The sequence below is a fragment of the Peromyscus eremicus genome, chromosome 15 (assembly GCF_949786415.1).
Source record: "Peromyscus eremicus chromosome 15, PerEre_H2_v1, whole genome shotgun sequence".
Taxonomy (NCBI): domain Eukaryota; kingdom Metazoa; phylum Chordata; class Mammalia; order Rodentia; family Cricetidae; genus Peromyscus; species Peromyscus eremicus.
This window is the reverse complement of record NC_081431.1, coordinates 30,865,653-30,883,371: the sequence shown is the minus strand read 5'-3', so window position 1 is coordinate 30,883,371 and position 17,719 is coordinate 30,865,653. Positions and strand designations below refer to the sequence as shown.

Sequence of the window (17,719 nt, the reverse complement as noted above, 5' to 3'; positions counted from 1 at the left end):
TTTGATTCCTTTTCTCCATTAGTCCCAATGTCTAGTCAGTTATTAGGTACCACTCTGATTCTCTTCTCAAAATGTATCTCTAATCATTCCTCTTATTTCTGTCCCAGTTGCACAACATAGCTAGCACAGGTAGCTATCATTTTAGTTGAAACTTTCTCTCTACATATATCGTTTTCTCCTTATTTGTTTACTTTTGTGTAATCCTGTGTAATTTTAAATAAAATGTGATTCTAATCTCTGTATGTTACAAAACATTGTCCTGATTCATACCTTTCTTTTCCTGATACTTTTCCTCCCCAGAAATGTTTAGTAATGTTGGTATATCCTTAGGATGAAGCCCAGAATCCTTAACGTGTTACAGGAGCTGCAGGGTCTGGCTCTTACTTTCTTCTTTTCATCAGCCATGCCTGACGTCCTTCAGGTCTTCAGCACAATTGCATCCTTTGCTTCCTTGTCACTTTTGTGTGAACTGTTTTCTTTATTCGGACTGCATGGCTTCCAGGCAATATTTTCAGTTCCTTGACGTGCCGAGGTGTTATTTGATTTTTCTAGCATTCTCTTCTCTATTTGGAATTTGTATTTAATACTGGTCATTTAGTTATTCATTATATATTTACTCATTTTTCTCTACTTAACAGTTACAGCTTTCCGGTTTGTAATAAAATGCAGATTACCTTATTTCTGACATGTGATTTAAGGGAATACTTCATATATTCTACTTCTGGGCTTTGTTTTGGTGTTTTGAGTAAAGTACGACTGTGTCTCTTGCTAGTTAATGAAGATGCTCTTCGAATGTTCAGATGAACGAATTGACTTGGAGTTGATTTCTTTCTGCATTAATCTTGCTGCTAACAAGAGAAATGTCCAGCTCATCTGTGAAGGTCAGTGCACAGAGCTTCACAGGTAGCCTCTGTAGCATATGGTAATTTGCATATAATGAGAAATATATAATAAAAGGAAGAAAGAATACAATGCAAACATAAATTCTCTTAAATAGTTTCTTCTGTATGCTTATAATTCTTATGGGTCTCATAAAATATCCTTTTCTGATGGATATACTCCTTGGTAATATTTTATACACAAATCTATTTGCATTTATTTGAAAGGTAATGAAATAGAAGAATACCAGGTTTAAGCTGGGTAGTGGTGGCACACACCTTTAATCCCAGCACTCGGGAGGCAGAGCCGGGCGGATCTCTGTGAGTTCAAGGCCAGCATGTCCTACAGAGCGAGATCCAGGACAGGCACCAAAACTACACAGAGAAACTGTGTCTCGAAAAAACAAACAAACAAAAAAATACCAGGTTATTGTTTCTATTGTATCCTGATAAATTACTTATCTTACTTAGATGTTTCAGTGTCTACTGAACAGTTTTTATTTATTTGAGGAGTACATGTTCATTATAAAAAAATTCAAATGAGCAAGCAAAAAAATCTTAAATCTTTATTCTAACCACTCAGAAATAAATACAATTTTTGTATAATGCTCCTATAAAATTTTGAATGGAACTGTGATTTTTCTCTCTGTGCCTTATAAAATGGTCTTCCAAAATAATATTTTTAATATCATTCCATATAATAAAATACTTTTATAAAAGTGGGCTAGTGAGTGGGCTTGGTGGATGAAAGAGCTTACCACGCAAGCCTTGTGACCTAAGTTCAATTCCCAGAACCCATATAAAGGGAGAAATCTGCATACTCAAAGTTGTCCTCTGACCTCCACATGCATGCCAAAGCACACACAAACACACAAACATCATGTGCACACATACACAAAAATAATAATAATAATAATAACAAACATCTTTAAAATAGGTTCATTTAAAAATAAAAGCATAATTGAGCTTCAATTTTGTCACGGTCTGCTCAACTCTTTTGCATAGTTAACTTGTTGCACTTTTCAAGCATAAACAGTGCTGTAGTAATTATCCTTTCTCTATGAAATTTCCAGTTTTGTATTTTAAGAATTCCTAGAAATATAATTTTTTTTCAAAAATGTTTTTTTTTTATTTGTGGAGCATGACCCAAACCCAAGAAAGCATTTGCTGTATGAGCCTATTTTGATGAAGCTGTAGATCATAAAGCTCAACTATGTTTGAAAAGATAAATAAGAGAAGTAGAAAAAGAAAGGATGAAGGAAAAATAGTTGTGTGGGGGAATAAAATTGAAAGGCAGGCCACAAGGGGAATGAACAGGAATATTCTATGCATAGTTTATATGGTGTGTGGTTTGGGTTACACAGCACATACATTTGTCTAATTCAAATTGTACACTTATGGATTCTGCATTCTACTAGATGCACCCCAAACAAAAAGCTGTTTAAGCTTAATATAACCTTAGTGTTATGCAGAAATTTCCATTTTTCTGTTCTAGGTAACGGGCTGAAGATGCTCATGAAAAGAGCCCTGAAGCTCAAGGACCCACTGCTGATGAAGATGATCAGAAACATCTCCCAGCATGATGGACCCACTAAGAATCTGTTCATCGTGAGTAGCTTCCAGCTTTCTGTCTGTTAAAACCTTGAGACCATAGCCTTAAGTTGCTGCATTTGGGGACAACAGCTCTTCCTGGGTTCTCTTCAAATGTTTATTCAAGACTCAAGCTGCCTCTGCGCTTGTGAGAACCTTTGTGAGCTTAACTCAACAGCACTGATGAGTAAAATTCTCAAAAAATTAAATGAAGGAAAAGATTCAGAGCCAGGATCCACAGAAGAGAACATGTGACATCTGTCTTTCTGAGTCTGGCTTCCCTCAGTCTACAGTATTTTCAAGAAAAAAAAAGAACCCTTGGGAGAGGCTATTAGGAAAAGGAACAAGTCAGGCTAAGGTAATGATGTGTGAATATAGTCAGAATTTTTATGTATGTGCATAACAGTGTTATAAGAAAGCCCATTAATGTCAACAATTAATAACAGTGATTTAACATAATTAAATTACCCTCTGACAACCTGAGTTCAATCCCAAGACCCATACAGTGGAGAGAACTGACTCCTTAAGTTGGTCTCTGACCTCTGTGCATATGCAGGCATCTGTACACGTTTGCATACATACCCAGTTCCATATTAATATTTTGCATTGGTTTGGTACATTTTCTCCTTCAAGTTGTCCTCTAACTTCCATATGTGCTCCACACCACACACACAAATGTAAACAATAAACAAAATAAAAATATGGAATAAAAATTCTTTACAGTTTCAGAAAGTAGTTGGGGCACCTGGTGTGCTCTCCTCTGCTTTGATGGGAGCACAGAGCAAGGGTGCATTGCCAAGGGTGTGCTTCCTGTTACTTTGTCACTGTTCCCCAGAGTTCTGAAAGAGAAAGCAAAAGAGCAGGATGGTAAAGAACCTGAGCTCTGACATAGATGCTCGGGCAAGTCATTGAACCTCTTTGCATCTCACTGTCTCCCCTGTGGACTACAGAAAGAGCCCCATTCTCAGAGTCACAATAATAATGAAGTGGTGAGAAACTCCTGATACCTAGTGAGTGCTGAGACAAATGAGCTGTTACGATTATTCTACTTCAAATCCACTCCAGAGTTAAAGCTTATTCATGTGCCCGCCTGTTATAGAGCACACATCATCAATTTGTAAGTGCTTCAGAAAGATGAAACAGACAAAAGAGAGAAGACAAAGGAGGTAGTTCAGATGACCCTAGTGCTTAAATTCTCTGATCATGAACTGGCCCACCATAGGGACTCTGGACTCAGGTTTTTTCCGAAAGATATAGTTTAAACTACAGTAAGAAGTTACTGCATGTTTGGCATCCTGCTAAAATTGGCAGGATGGCTACTGATCAGTTATCCCTACTGTAATGTGAAATTAGGAGATTCAGAGTTTATGAGGTCATATAAGGTCCAATAACCCAGATGGAAGAGAACCAGGAAGGCCAGTGTCCAGCTGTGTTGTATCTCACTCCAACGAACTGGTCTTCTACTGGTCTGTGTCAGTAAGTTTTAATCCACTTCACATGGGAGTGCAACGGCTGAGCATTCTACTTCCTAAAGCTCCACAGTGGTTGCTTGGCCAGCCAGGAAATGTACCACTGCTCCAGGTGAGTGCAGGGTCCAGCACTGTGAGTGTCAGGAACAGGGGCAGAGAAGTTAGTCTTCAGGGGATTGTTTCTATCTCTACTGCCTCCTGGCTGCTCCAGCCCAAGCCACTTTCCTTCCCAGTTTTGGACAGTTGTGCCAACTATGGCTTAAGTGCTGCTTCCCAGAGTGAGGGTCATTTTATTATCTGTTTATTTCTCTGAAAATGTATCTTTACTGACATCTGGGCATCAGTGAAGACCGACTAGCATGTTAGAAATCTCTATCGTCAACAGAGAGAACATAAACAATATATCCACATTTCCATGACCCAGGCTATGGTCAGACCTTCTTATTCACCTGTACCTGCTTAGTCCAGAATTCTTTCTCCATTACCTACCACAACTTGCCAGATAACACACCCCTATACTCTGAAGTAGTAGGTTGTAAAATCTTAAAGATGTTGGATCAGCTGGGTACTTGCATTAGAAGCAAATTACTTACCTAAATGTTCTTTCTTCCATCTTTTCAAAAGTGTCTAATTTATCTAGTTACAAAAGTTGAAAACTTGACCATTTTGACTTATGCTTGCCACATAACCGTAAAAGAGCCTCAGAATGCTGTTAATGACTGATTGAAGGCACTATGAGAACAGGCTTTATATATTCCCCAACATTTCTGCCACAATAACACTATTATTAACATTTAACAGGTACTTAATATTTGTTGAGTATATTAGTCATAGGCTTGTTATTAAATAAATTCTCTCTAACTTAAAACCTGACTTCCAGCCCATAAGATTTTAAGGTTTGTTTTGAAGTAATGATGATAATAGCTTGATATATGTGAAGTGGTTACTGTATAGATGATAGTTCCAATGTTATAGTCTTAAAAGACATCATCATGTTTTCAGAAATTAAAGTATGCTTAAGGTTCACAGCCAGTAAATGATGGATCCGTGAGTCGAGATTAAGTCTGAATACAGGATCTGCAGGTTTTGACCACAGGGGAGAAAACAGCTCTTCTTCCCTTATCTATTTACCTTTGTACACAATTACCACAATCACTTATTTCAACATGCTGAGAAAAAAAAAAAAGAAATCCCACACTGCATTGTAATGTTATAACTGTCCAATCAATCTACCCTCTCTGGAGCTTATCATCAAACCCTTAGAAAGTTAACTCAATTAAAATGAGAATTATGTTTTGTTTTGCCTTTTTTTCTACCAGTGGGTTCAGGTATTAGGTTGTATCCTCTCCTAGATTTTAATTCTGTTGCGATTCTGCTGTCCTCAGGATTATGTTGGGGACCTTGCAGCCCAGATATCCAGTGATGAAGAGGAGGAGTTTGTAATTGAGTGTTTGGGAACTCTGGCAAATTTGACCATCCCAGACCTAGACTGGGAGCTGGTTCTGAAGGAGTACAAGCTGGTTCCGTTCCTCAAAGATAAGCTAAAGCCAGGTCTGTGTCCATTTTATAACTTTGCTTAAGCTCTAGGTTTTGGATAGGGCTGCTCACACAGCATTGTGTGAGTCCATTGTTCTAGGCAGCATACTCTTCCAACAGCATTGGTTTTAGAAACGATTACCAAGTCCCCTGTTTTCTGTTAATCCTCATTTGTCCTAAGAGTGATTTCTTAACATTAATTTATCTTCCCTATGTATTTTTAGTTTTAGATTTTTACTGTCTTTTTATGAACAAGTGCCCCGCCCCCATGCATACATGCAGTTTTTTGAAACATTTGCTTACATTATCTTTCAGTTGTATTTTCAAAAATATATTTACACCATCCTATTGTCTTACCAGTTCCCCAGGCTGTCATGGAGAAACATGAAAAATCTGAAATAAAAAGACAACTTTATAAGCATATCAAAGATTCATAGGGATGGATTTAACATCTTTCAGTATCTTTTCTGTGCACTCACATTTGGCACAAGGAATGGGTTTGCTCAGGACACTCAGTGAGAACCTTCCCTGCCTTGATTTTCCAGGTGCTGCAGAGGACGACCTTGTTTTAGAAGTGGTTATAATGATTGGAACTGTGTCTATGGATGACTCGTGTGCCGCACTTCTAGCGAAATCTGGGATAATCCCAGCACTCATTGAACTGCTGAATGGTAATTCTCACTTTCATGCCAGTGCATAAGGGACATTATTTTAAATTTGAAAATATAAAATACAGTCTGCAACGTTATATAATATGCATTTTCTTTCATTAATCATAGAATTAACTCAATATGTAGTTAAGAAAAATGAACTATCCAAGCTGCTAACTGGGATTGGATGGAATAATATGAAAGGACTTGAGGTTGCTGCTAAGCACGTTACTATGGAGTAATTCTGCACTGATTTCATGGACATTTCCCTCCTTTCCCAGAGTCAACACGTTCTACTGAATCACTTCTTTCTGTCCAACTTTATCTTGGTTTGAGTTTGCTCTTCTCTATTGTACAACTCTTCCTTTTTATATCTTACCTTCTTGGTAGGAACATGAACTGGAAGCTGATTCTAAACATCATAGTCTCTTCTAGATCCACAGGATGTTGCCCTCTGAACTTGCCAGGAAAATAAATGTCCTATATCTTATCTGCCCTGCCCAACACATGTGACCATTGAACACCTGAAATGTGGTTGTCAGGACCGAGAACCTGAGTTTCAATTGAATTAGCCACAGTAGTGTGAGGGTACAGTATTAGTGGGACCTAGAGTCTTGCCCTTACTTTGTATTGTTCTGGAGGGGCCAGGGCTCATTATTGTCCCTATTTCAGATAAAATTTATCTGAAATTGAAATGATTTCATTGGGGTAATTTTCTACTCCATCTTATAGATTAAAAGTAGCTAATTATATAAAATTAAACTTAGTGTGAGACATCTAAAGAAAGCACAGTTCTTCCTCTCGGTCCTTCCAGTGCCATTTATAAGATAGATACACATGTTACTAATTTTTAGTAGACAGTTTGGAAGTATACTCTACATAAGAAAAATCCACGAACTATAAGTGAACCATCAAAGTAAATATAGCCATACTGCATTACCTATGTAGGGAAATAAATATTACTGGCATTCTAGAAGTATGGCTGCTGTTTTCCCAATCATTAATGCTTCCTGTTGAGTGATTTCTATCTTTTAAGCATCCTTTTTGAGAATTTCATATACACACACACACACACACACACACACACACACATAATGAAATATGATCATATCCACCCCATTTTACCTTTCTGGATTTTCCTATGCCCCCTCAAGACACTCTTTTTCCAACTTCATTTTTTATAACCCACTCAATCCAGTTAGTGCTGCCCCTATGTACATAGGTGTGATCGGTCCACTGGAGGCTAGGCTAGCAAGCAATAGCTGCTTCCTCAGGAAGAATCATGCTCCCTCCCCAGCAGCTGTTCACTGCCAATAGCCCCTCAGTAAGGGGTGAGGCTGGCTGGATATGCGTGGGTCTTATGCAGCCATAGCTGCGGTGTGTGCATTATTGCACTAGGCATCTGATGTCCAGAAGACAGTTTGCACAGCACTCTTCCCATCATTTGGCTCTTAACATTCTTTCCACCTCCTCTTCCACAGTGATGCCTGAGCCATGTTAGTAGTCTGGTTAATAAAGACATCCAATTAGAGCTAAGCACATAGTCTCTTTTTCTCAGACTTTGACCAGTTCTGCATCTCTCTGTTGACTACTGTTCACTGTAGGAATGAGCTTCTCTGACCAAGGCTGAAAACAACCTGGTTCTGTGAGCATAAGCATAAATATTTAGAAGGCTATTTGACAGCATGTCCGTTTAGCAAAGTGTCTATGACCTCCCTAACTGTAAGCTTTGACCAGGATTACAGTACCAGGCATGAAATTCCTTCTTATGGAACAGGCCTCAGATCCAATAAGAAGGTGCTTAGTTATCCCATAACATTATTGCCACTATGTACCAGTAGACACATCTTTTCTGGCAGACTGGTGTTGTAGTATGCAGGGTGGTCTGGTGTTCGGTTAGATCGTTGATGTCTTTTCTCGACTAGTAGCCTTCTGCACTCTTTGGCACTGTGTAAGCTAGACAGCAGGAAGGAAGTTTCCCAGTCAGTTTGAGATTAATATTTCGTGTCCTGAAGCCAAAATGTATACTGTCTTTAGCAATAGAGTCTTACCATGTAGTTATGGTGGGTAACACAGGGCAATGGCCACAGCCTGTATTTAGAGACCTCTGGGGCCTCCCGGACCTGTAACTCACAGGGAGGTATCATGTGCCTTGGAATTGCAGTTTTTATTTACTAACCTGTCTTCTAGCAACAGGATTGTCACCCATGTAGGGTAATAATTTTATTCTCTTTTTTTTTTTGTTTTGTTTTGTTTTTTAAGTTGTATTTTGAAATTAGCTTCCTAACTCGTAAGTTTCCATAAAGCCTTTTCACACACCCTTCGTTTTGGTTAAGCTCTCATTACCTGCTTCCCTCTCCCATGCCCCTCCCCCACTGACTCCTTTAGCCCACAGCACTCAGCGCTCTTCCCCATGGCACCTATGTTGCCCCTCCACTCAGTTTTGTTGTGTGGTGAGACAGTAGGCTCTATGTGGCTTTTCATGTTCTTTCCTTTGCGTTAGCCTCCCCTTTTCTCCATGGCTCCCCCATGCCCCGTGCTCCTCCCTGCTTAAGCCTTTCCACTCCAATAGTCACCTCATTGCTTGGGTTTTCCCTAATCTATTACTTCCTCTCCCTTTACCTGTCCCCACAGGACCCTTTTCTAGTTCCCTGGCTTCCACCTGTGCTGCATGGTAAAACACAAAAGGGTTAAAGCTAGGGTCGACATCAGAGGAAAACTGCTTGTCCTTCTGGTCTTGAGTTATATCACTGATAGGTTGGCTTGGCTTGGGTTTTAACTGTGTAAGTGAAATTGTGCTGATTTTATCCTATATATATTTATGAGACCCATCTATGTTACGTATAGGCTTGCTCTTTTTCATTGCTGTATATAGTATTGTATTATAAATATAATCTTATCTTTTGTACCATTGATGGGTTTTTTGGTTTAGGGCATTCGGGATAGTAACTGTTTAAATAATGTTTCTGAAACCTTTCCTTTAGCTGTTAGCATATGTGCTCATTTCTATTAGGTGTGTACCTAAGAGTAGACTTGCCGAGTCAGAGAGTTGGCATTCTGTTTAGCTTTCAGTAAATGGTGCCACTTTTCAGTCCAGTTACCAGGGCAAGACAGTTAAAGCTGCTCTTTGTCACCCCACTCTAGGCATTGTCAGTCCATTAGCTGCAGCCTTCCTACTATATCTCCTCGTGGTGTGAATTTCAAGTTCCCTGATAATTAATGAAATTGACCTCTAGTTTGTGTTTATTGTCTGTTTAGGTTAGGCAAGGCCAATAAAATGAGTTACCTATGTAAGTCTTTTGTACATTTTCTTTTTTGAGTTTTTTTTTAATTTGCTTTGTCATTTTAATATTTTAAGAGAGCATCTAATGATATAGTCATACTATAAAGTATTCCATTTCAAAAGTATAGTATGTATGTATGTATTTATTTTCACATATCCTTCTCACAGCCAGGAGTTTATAGATTAGAATTAATTAAAAGAAACTAGATAGTTGGGGAGTAAAAATTAATGGACAGAAGATGAAGAGCTTGTGAAGCTGCAAAAGTTAAGAAAATGACCCATGTCTTAGAATGTTCTGCTGTAATTTAACTGAGAGTGCTGAGATATTCAAAGTGAGTTGACAGCAGCTCAGAGTTCTACTGTGTTTATAGTCTCTAATATAAGCTTTCCACAGGGAGAGATATGTATGATTTTAAGATCTACATAGGGAAAAAAAGAATTATGTACATTTTCAGTGTTGAAAACCTCCTAGAGCAGACCCTATCTGGAAAGAGAATGGTTCATAGGAATGGTTTATTTAGGAAATTAGTGATGCGAATCGTCTGAGGCAGATTAGACCTGAAGAGGCCCACAGTTTAGTTCACATGGCTAAGTAGACACTATGGTCACCAGGAAATATGTTTCTAACATGTCATTGAAATGCTGCCAGGAGTCGATAGCAATACTCTATCAATAAATCACATTTCAGTGGATTTCTCTAAGTAATTGTATTAAATTACAAGTTTTTAATACTAAACATTTATTAGTCACCATTATTAGCATAAAATGTAAATATTTATAATTAGCCCTTATGCCAGCATTTTATTATAATAATTGGATTGAAACAAAAATACCTCTTTTATGCCAATATATGTAAAGTTTAACTTTGTGGATATTATTAAACAAACATCTTTTTATAATAGTCCATTTTCTTTTTCTTTTCCTGTGTTTCTGGTGATCAAACCCAGGTTGTCACAAATACTAGGCAAGTGCTCTTCCACTAAGCCACATTCTACCCCAAGAGTCCAATTCTAATAAGGACTTATACTTTAGAAAGTATCACTTTTAAGTGTTCTTCCTATGTGAAGTCAATATGGGGGGGGGGGGGTAACTCAAATGCTGCTATTTGTCTGCCTGTGACCATCACTCTGTTTCCCAAATGTTTGAGATCAGTGTGGAAAGAGAATTCTGTCATGGAAGCTTCTGTTTTCTTTCAGCTCAGCAAGAGGATGATGAATTTGTGTGTCAGATAATTTATGTCTTCTACCAAATGGTTTTCCATCAGGCCACAAGAGATGTCATAATCAAGGAAACGCGTATCCTTTCAAGGTTTAAAATATATAACAATAATTTACAATTGTAGAAGCATTCATTTTTGGTGTTTTCTTTCAAATGTTGAAATACTGTAGAAAACAGCAGACTTTGAAATGAATTTAGATGGAATCTCTTCTCTGTGGGAATTGTGTAGCTGAAATTAGTATGGGATTAAAAGAACATCTGAAACTTGCAGTATTCCAGAATCAGAACCTTTGTGAATGCCAGCATACCACCAGTGTAAAACTCCACTTCACCTAACAGACCACAGAACAAATTAAGTACACTAAGAACAGCCTAGAAAATGATGGTTAGACTGTATGGGAGAGGTACATGACACATTAGTGCCTGTAGCATTCTTGCTATCTCCAGTACCCTCAGGGTCTCCATTTCAACTTTACTCTCATAGCTTCGTGCATAAGCCTCATAGGGGCTTCCTGTGGGAAATCCAACATATCTCCACACTGCTTGCCTTCAAGGACTTTCTCTGGAACCTTGGTGCAATCCTCCATAAGCCCATAAATCCTCATTCAGCATATTTGCAAAACCAGTGCATGTGGACCGTACCGGGGTAGACAACCTGCTTGAGTGCACTGGTGGTGCAGCAGTCTCCATGTGCCTGGGTAGCTTTTTTTTTTTCAGGAAGGTGCCCTGGAGCTTGCTATTTCCAGAGGAAAGTCTTAGTTTGAAGTTTTGCACTGTAGAACCTGTAATGGGTGGAGTCCATAGAAATGTCTTCAAAGCTCCTTTCCTATCGTTCTGTTGGCTGACTGAAAATTACTTCACTTTTTCTTAGTAGTATTAATCTCTTTAAAGCCTACAGCCTCTTTGCCTTAAGCTTTAATTGCACTCCTACTCCTTTAATGGTCAATCTGCATGTTTTTCATATCTTTGCTTTGTGGTTAAAACCCAGCTAAAAGGAGCCAGCAGGAAGATTTCTGAGCCTGAACACTATGCTGTCTTGAAATCTCCTCCACGAAATTAATTAGTCCATTAATTTTGAATTCACCCTCACTCAAATTTTTGGGACACAGACAAAATATAAAAGTATTCTTAAAGTTTTGGTAGTGAGCTGTAGCCTTTAAAGACTAAGTTGTTTCTGTAGCCCATAAAAAAATCTTCATGAAAAGTCACTGCATAAAACAGAATGACAGCCATATATTGCTAGGGGACTTCTTTGAAAGACAACCTATTTCATCTTAAGGATTTTTTGTGAGTACTAAAGAGGGGCTTCACTTATAGAGGCTGAGAATAGCATTTACCTATGTATATAAACGTAGATAATTAGAAGGCAGTTTGATGCTTTATCAATTTAGCTAAACAATAGTAGTCAGTTTTCCCTACGGCCTATAATCCTCCCAGGCATGGATTTTTTACTGAGTTTACAATGTCTGGCATGGATTCCCTCCTGTGGAGCAGGCCTCAAATCCAAGAAGACACTCTTTGGTTACCCCATAACAGTCAGGGCACTATTGCACAGATGGGCACGTCTTGCCTGGCGAGTTGACTTTGAGGTTCATAGGGTTGAGACAGAGGTAAGCCCATTGGTAGCTCTTCTCTCCTGGCGGCTATCATGTCACCTTCTGGCACTTGGAAGGCTGGCCAGCAAGGAGGTGCTTCCCAGCTCAATTGCTACTTCTCTATTAACTCAAGTTGGGTTTTGTCTCATGCAGTAAGGCCTCATCGTCGGGTTTGTGGACAACCGACAGTAATGACAAGAGCATGCCTTGTTTTGGAGTCCTCCTGTCTTTGCTTGTATTTTATTTTGCTATTCTTGAATTGACTCCCACTTACAATGAGGATTTTTATATGTAGTAATATTATATGTAAACAATAAAATAGGATTATCTGAAAATAACTAGCTTGTCATTTTAATAATAATTTAGCATAATATAGAATTCCAGGTTGACAGTTATTTCCTTCAGCAATTTAAAGGTATTTGTCATCCATCTAGAACTGCTTCCAAGGAGAGCTCCGTAGAGTATTTTCTGTCCTAATTCTGAGAACTGTTTAATTTCCTTTGTCCTAGAAGTGACTTGGTGTTCTGGTTAGAAAACTAAAAGAATGTTTACTTTCTTTAGCATCAAGTTGTTTTACTAGAATTAGAGTTAGAATCCTCTGTCAAATTTTACAAATATGCTTTTCACATATAAAGTCGCCCCTTCTACGCCCTCCTCCAGGAAAGTTCTCTTGAACTATAGTTTTTATTATTTATTGTATCTATTGCTTTGTATTTCTTCTCAGGGATTTAAATTTACAGTTCCTTATCGATTTTGTGTGTATTATGTGTGCATGTTCCTGTGTGTGCAGGTACATGCATCTGCAAGGGAATGTGCACCTGTGTGTGTGGAGCCAGAGGATGACCTCAGCTGTCATCCCGCAGGAACCATCTACCTTACTGTTTTCATACAGGGCCTCTCATTAGCCCGGAACTCAGCAAGTAGACTAGGCTGGCCGGCTAGTGATTCCCGGTGTTCACCTACCTCCTTCTCAGCACTGAGATTACAAGCTCACACCTTCACACCCACTTTTTAAATGTAGTTTCTAGGAAATGAGTTTAGTTTCTCAAGTGTGCAAGACTAGCACTCTACTGTGAGCTCTCTTCCTAACGCCTTGTCTATCCTTACTGTGTTTTAATTTTCTAACCTTTTATCCATTGAGTTGTTATATGTAAGTTGTCTTACTCTCTACCTTGTACTTCTCTTAGGAGTCTGTTGTGTTTGCTTTTATGTTCATTTTCTATTTCATGTTCTTTTTTGAACTATTTTGTTTCTTTGGGTTTTCTAATTCTGATTTATATATGTCACATATATTTTGCTATTTCCTTAAATTCTTCTATTTTAAAATGCTTTATCTTGTTTAAAATGACTTATTATGTCTCCAGTTTTTTTCTTCTGACTATAGTAACTTTATGAGATTTGACTGATTCATTATTTGCTCTTATTCACTTTTATATGAAATAAGTTTCCCTGAATATCATGGACATGACAGATTAAGAAAGCAATTATAGCTCTTTCTGATGGAGTGTGTGTGTGTGTGTGTGTGTGTGTATGCATGCATGAGTGTGAATGCTGCCGTATGGTGTGTATAATTTTTACATAACTGAAGAGCTACAGTCTCAATTCATTTTCTTTAACCACTTTTATTCAGAAGCTCCAGCATATCTCATAGACCTGATGCATGATAAGAATAATGAAATCCGGAAAGTCTGTGATAACACATTAGATATTATCGCAGTAAGTATTCTCTCTACAAAAACCATTTGATTTTGTGAAAGAGAAGACATTGTAAAGCTAATTTGAACTATTAATGCTAACACAACTTTGTATTCTGTTAAGAGCTAGAAAATTCTGTGTAGGTCTTTTGACCATCATCTCTTAACCCTAGGCTCATTAGAGAGGTTTCACAGAACACAGGCTGATCTCCGTGCCATCCCAGAATCACTTCACTTTTAGAAAAGTATAGAAGGGAAATTGATGTCAGTGTCTGTAAAATGAATCAGATTTCATGTAAATGATTTTTTTAGTTATTTGATCATTTTTGTTATATACATAGACTCATTTTTGTAAGGTACTTAAGAATGAGAAAATACAAATGTCTTCATGTTAGTTATTGTTGGTCCTGGGGTATTTTAAAGTATACATGAGTAGACAGATGATCTACATCATAGGTTGGAAAATGGCTGATCCTAAAGATTTTTCTCCAAAACTTAGGATGCTGCTTTAGAGTTCTTCTGGGACCTGAGCCTTAAGCTAGGGTGGGCCATGGGCTTGAAGGTTTTTAACCTCCGCTCTGTGCCACTGATAGAGCCCACTTGCTACCTGCTTAGAACTGCAGTTCTGCCATGTTTTAAAAGTTTCTTGATTGTAGCCTATTCAGTACTTTTGGGAGCTTAGCAACCTCTTTAAACAAATCAATAAACTTTTTTTTAAAAAAATCAGTTCATTGAAAATAAACTGAGTTAACATTTCTGTTAGTGATTTCATTGTGAAGTAGACAATTAACAGCTGGAACTTTCTTGTTAATTTACAAGATTCTTTTTGGAAATTCATCTTATTTGATGCCAGCTTCTTTTCAGATTAGACTACCTCACAGTGTGTAACATGAATCTTAAAAGTTCTTATTAATAAATTCAAACCCGGACCAGGTATTGGGGTGAATTCTGGAAGATCAGAGAGACAGAACAAGCCACAGCTACCTCACCTCGCCAGTTCCTCAGCTGGTCCTGTTTCCTCAGACTGGAAGCTTGTGAGTCCTCATATCCGAATGGCTCTCAGCTGAACTGTGCTTCTCAAAAGCCTGAAAGCTTAACCAGTCAAATGTTTCTAGTTTCTGGTCCTCATACCTTATATACCTTTCTGCTTTCTACCACCACTCCCTGGGATTAAAGGCTCGCTTTCTGGGATTAAAGACGTGTGTCACCATGCCTGGCCGTTTCCAATGTGGCCTTGAACTCACAGAGATCCAGAGAGATTTCTACTTCTGGAGTGCTAGGATTAAAGGTGTGAGTGCCACCATTTTCTAGCCTTTGTATTTAGTAGCTGTTCTGTCTCTGACCCCAGATAAGTTTATTAGGGTGCACAATATTTTGGGGAATACAATACCACCACATTTCCCCTTTTTTGTCTAAAATTTAAAAAAGCTTATAACTAATACAAGAAAAATTATGTCCAATAAGTATATACATATACACAGTCAAGATTGCATTAACCAGTCAAGATTACATTAACCATGTCTAGTCCATTAACATTTAACAAATTCAGACAAAAAATTTTCATTACTTATCTTATTTAAAACAAGTAATTCCTTTTTAAAAGTATTTTTTCTTTTCATAATAGATTCAGTAATCTACCTTTTGTCATTTTTATATCTTCCTCTTTTTCTTTTTAGTGTAGATTTGGTGATCTACCCATTTATCCTATTATTCTTTATCTTTTTTCTCAGAATAGATTCAGTGATCTATCTCATATCTATATTCTTTTCTGTTTTTTCTTTCTTTTTTTAAACAAAACCTCTGAATCTAATCTCCATGTTCAGCTTTTTTCCTGACCATTAACAATTAACAACGTGTAATCAACCATCATAAACAATGACAATATCCATAACTCATTCAGTGACCAAAAACCTCCCATCCCACCTCTTGGGAATGTGGGTGTCGTTTTCTTAAAATTACATTCATCTTTAGGGGATCCTGAAAAGAAAATTTTTGGGTTAATTGTCAAGTCCTATATCATTTGTCCAGCCGCTGCATAATGAGAAAGTGCAGGGCTTGTTTCAAGTCCTTGTTCAAGTAGTCTGTCAGGCTGGATCATCTCAGCTAGCCATCTCAAAATTGTCCTAAGCAGTTTGTAGTCCAAAGTCGATCTTTTGGTGGTGTTAATCAGCTTAATGGCTTTACCATAGTCCTTGTGGAATCATCATTGTGGAGTCCTGTCGTCCTTTTGAAGATTTCAAAGTCACTGTTAGGCGTGGTCATGGTTCACTGCAGACTTTTTTTTTCTGTGCCTCTTCTGTGGGTTGGAGTAATCACAGTCTGATAAATGTCTGTCTCTTGGAACCATGAATGTTCTTCCCTAGAAGAGAATATCTTCACAGCAATTTCTCCCCACCATTTGTCTTGCCAAACTTTTCCAAACTGACCTTTGCCGATGTTTTCTTGTAACATGATGGTCCTGGCAATTCTTCTCTGAACAAACAGCGGTAAACCCTTTGTCCCAGGTAGCAGCATCACTGCAGTCACCAACACTATGAGAAGAAGCTAGCAACTCAGAGTAGCAGCCACTGCCTCCATGGTCCCACCACTGTTTGTGGTTCAGTCCGGACCTAAGCTTCTCCCAAGCCTCCTAGGCCGGCGTCAAACTCAGGATCCTCCTTCCTCTGCCTCCCTCAGTAAATCCAACCAGTGTGCTTCACCACAACTGGCTGAGAGTAGCTCGGGTCTTAGCAGGGGCCCACAAGGCCACAGGCAAGTAGCTTTTTTCGTGAATTCATACCACAAACATTGGGCACCAGATGTAGCATGAATCTTAAAAGTTCTTATTAATAAAATCAAATCTGAGGCCAGTTATTGGGGTGAATACTGGAAGGTCAGAGAGGTAGAACAAGCCACAGCTACCTCACCTCGCCAGTTCCTCAGCTGGTCTTGTTTCCTCAGACTGAGTCCTCATATCTGAATGGCTCGCAGCTGTGCTTCTCAAAAGCGTGAAAAGCTCAACCAGCCAAATGCTTCTAGTTTCTGGTCCTCATGCCTTATATACCTTTCTGCTTTCTACCACCACTCCCTGGGATTAAAGGCGTGTGTCACCATGCCTGGCCATTTCCAATGTGGCCTTGAACTCACAGAGATCCAGAGGGATTTCTACTTCTGGAGTGCTAGGATTAAAGGTGTGAGTGCCACCATTTTCTAGCCTTTGTATCTAGTGGCTGTCTGTTCTCTGACCCCAGATAAGTTTATTAGGGTGCACAATATTTTAGGGAACACAATACCACCACAACAGTGGTTTTGAATTAAATTGATACAGTGTTTTAGCTTTGATCTAAGTCAGAATAGAAAAATGATAGATAGATAGATAGATAGATAGATAGATATCTCATATATGTTGTGAGTATATATATGTGAGTGTGTATATATATATATACATATGTGTGTATATACATATATATATAGAGAGAGAAATCTTTACCAATATATCATATCTTGATATAAATGGCCATGGAGCTAATAAACAAAATATTTAATACTCTTAGGGAACAATTTAGTGGTATATATACCATTTTCAAATATATCACAATGTCATATATATAAAACATGTACAATAAGAATAAGAAGCATCATAAAGTTCCACATGTGATTCTGTTAAAACAGTGAGGACAACAGTGAGCTGTCAGTATTGGGCATTACTTTCATGTACTCCAGCTTCCCCCTGTTGAGAAATGGAAGATATGTTTAGACTGGCATATTAGGCATTTTGCTTTAGAATGTAAAAGAGTGGTAGCTCTAAAGATAATCTCAGTCTTTTT

The 17,719-nt window shown here is 38.2% G+C and overlaps 1 protein-coding gene across 4 annotated transcripts in view; it reads left to right on the top strand.

Annotated features, from left to right (window-relative positions):
- The window catches only part of Kifap3 (kinesin associated protein 3), a 135,191-nt gene that overhangs the window by 69,869 nt on the left and 47,603 nt on the right, over positions 1-17,719 (top strand). For all 4 annotated transcript variants that reach the window (XM_059281189.1, XM_059281188.1, XM_059281190.1 and 1 more), the window contains exons 12-17: positions 773-881; positions 2,374-2,486; positions 5,323-5,488; positions 6,019-6,144; positions 10,603-10,701; positions 13,850-13,935. In XM_059281189.1, the coding sequence (XP_059137172.1) occupies positions 773-881; positions 2,374-2,486; positions 5,323-5,488; positions 6,019-6,144; positions 10,603-10,701; positions 13,850-13,935 (699 nt within the window). The remainder of the gene's footprint in view (positions 1-772; positions 882-2,373; positions 2,487-5,322; positions 5,489-6,018; positions 6,145-10,602; positions 10,702-13,849; positions 13,936-17,719) is intronic.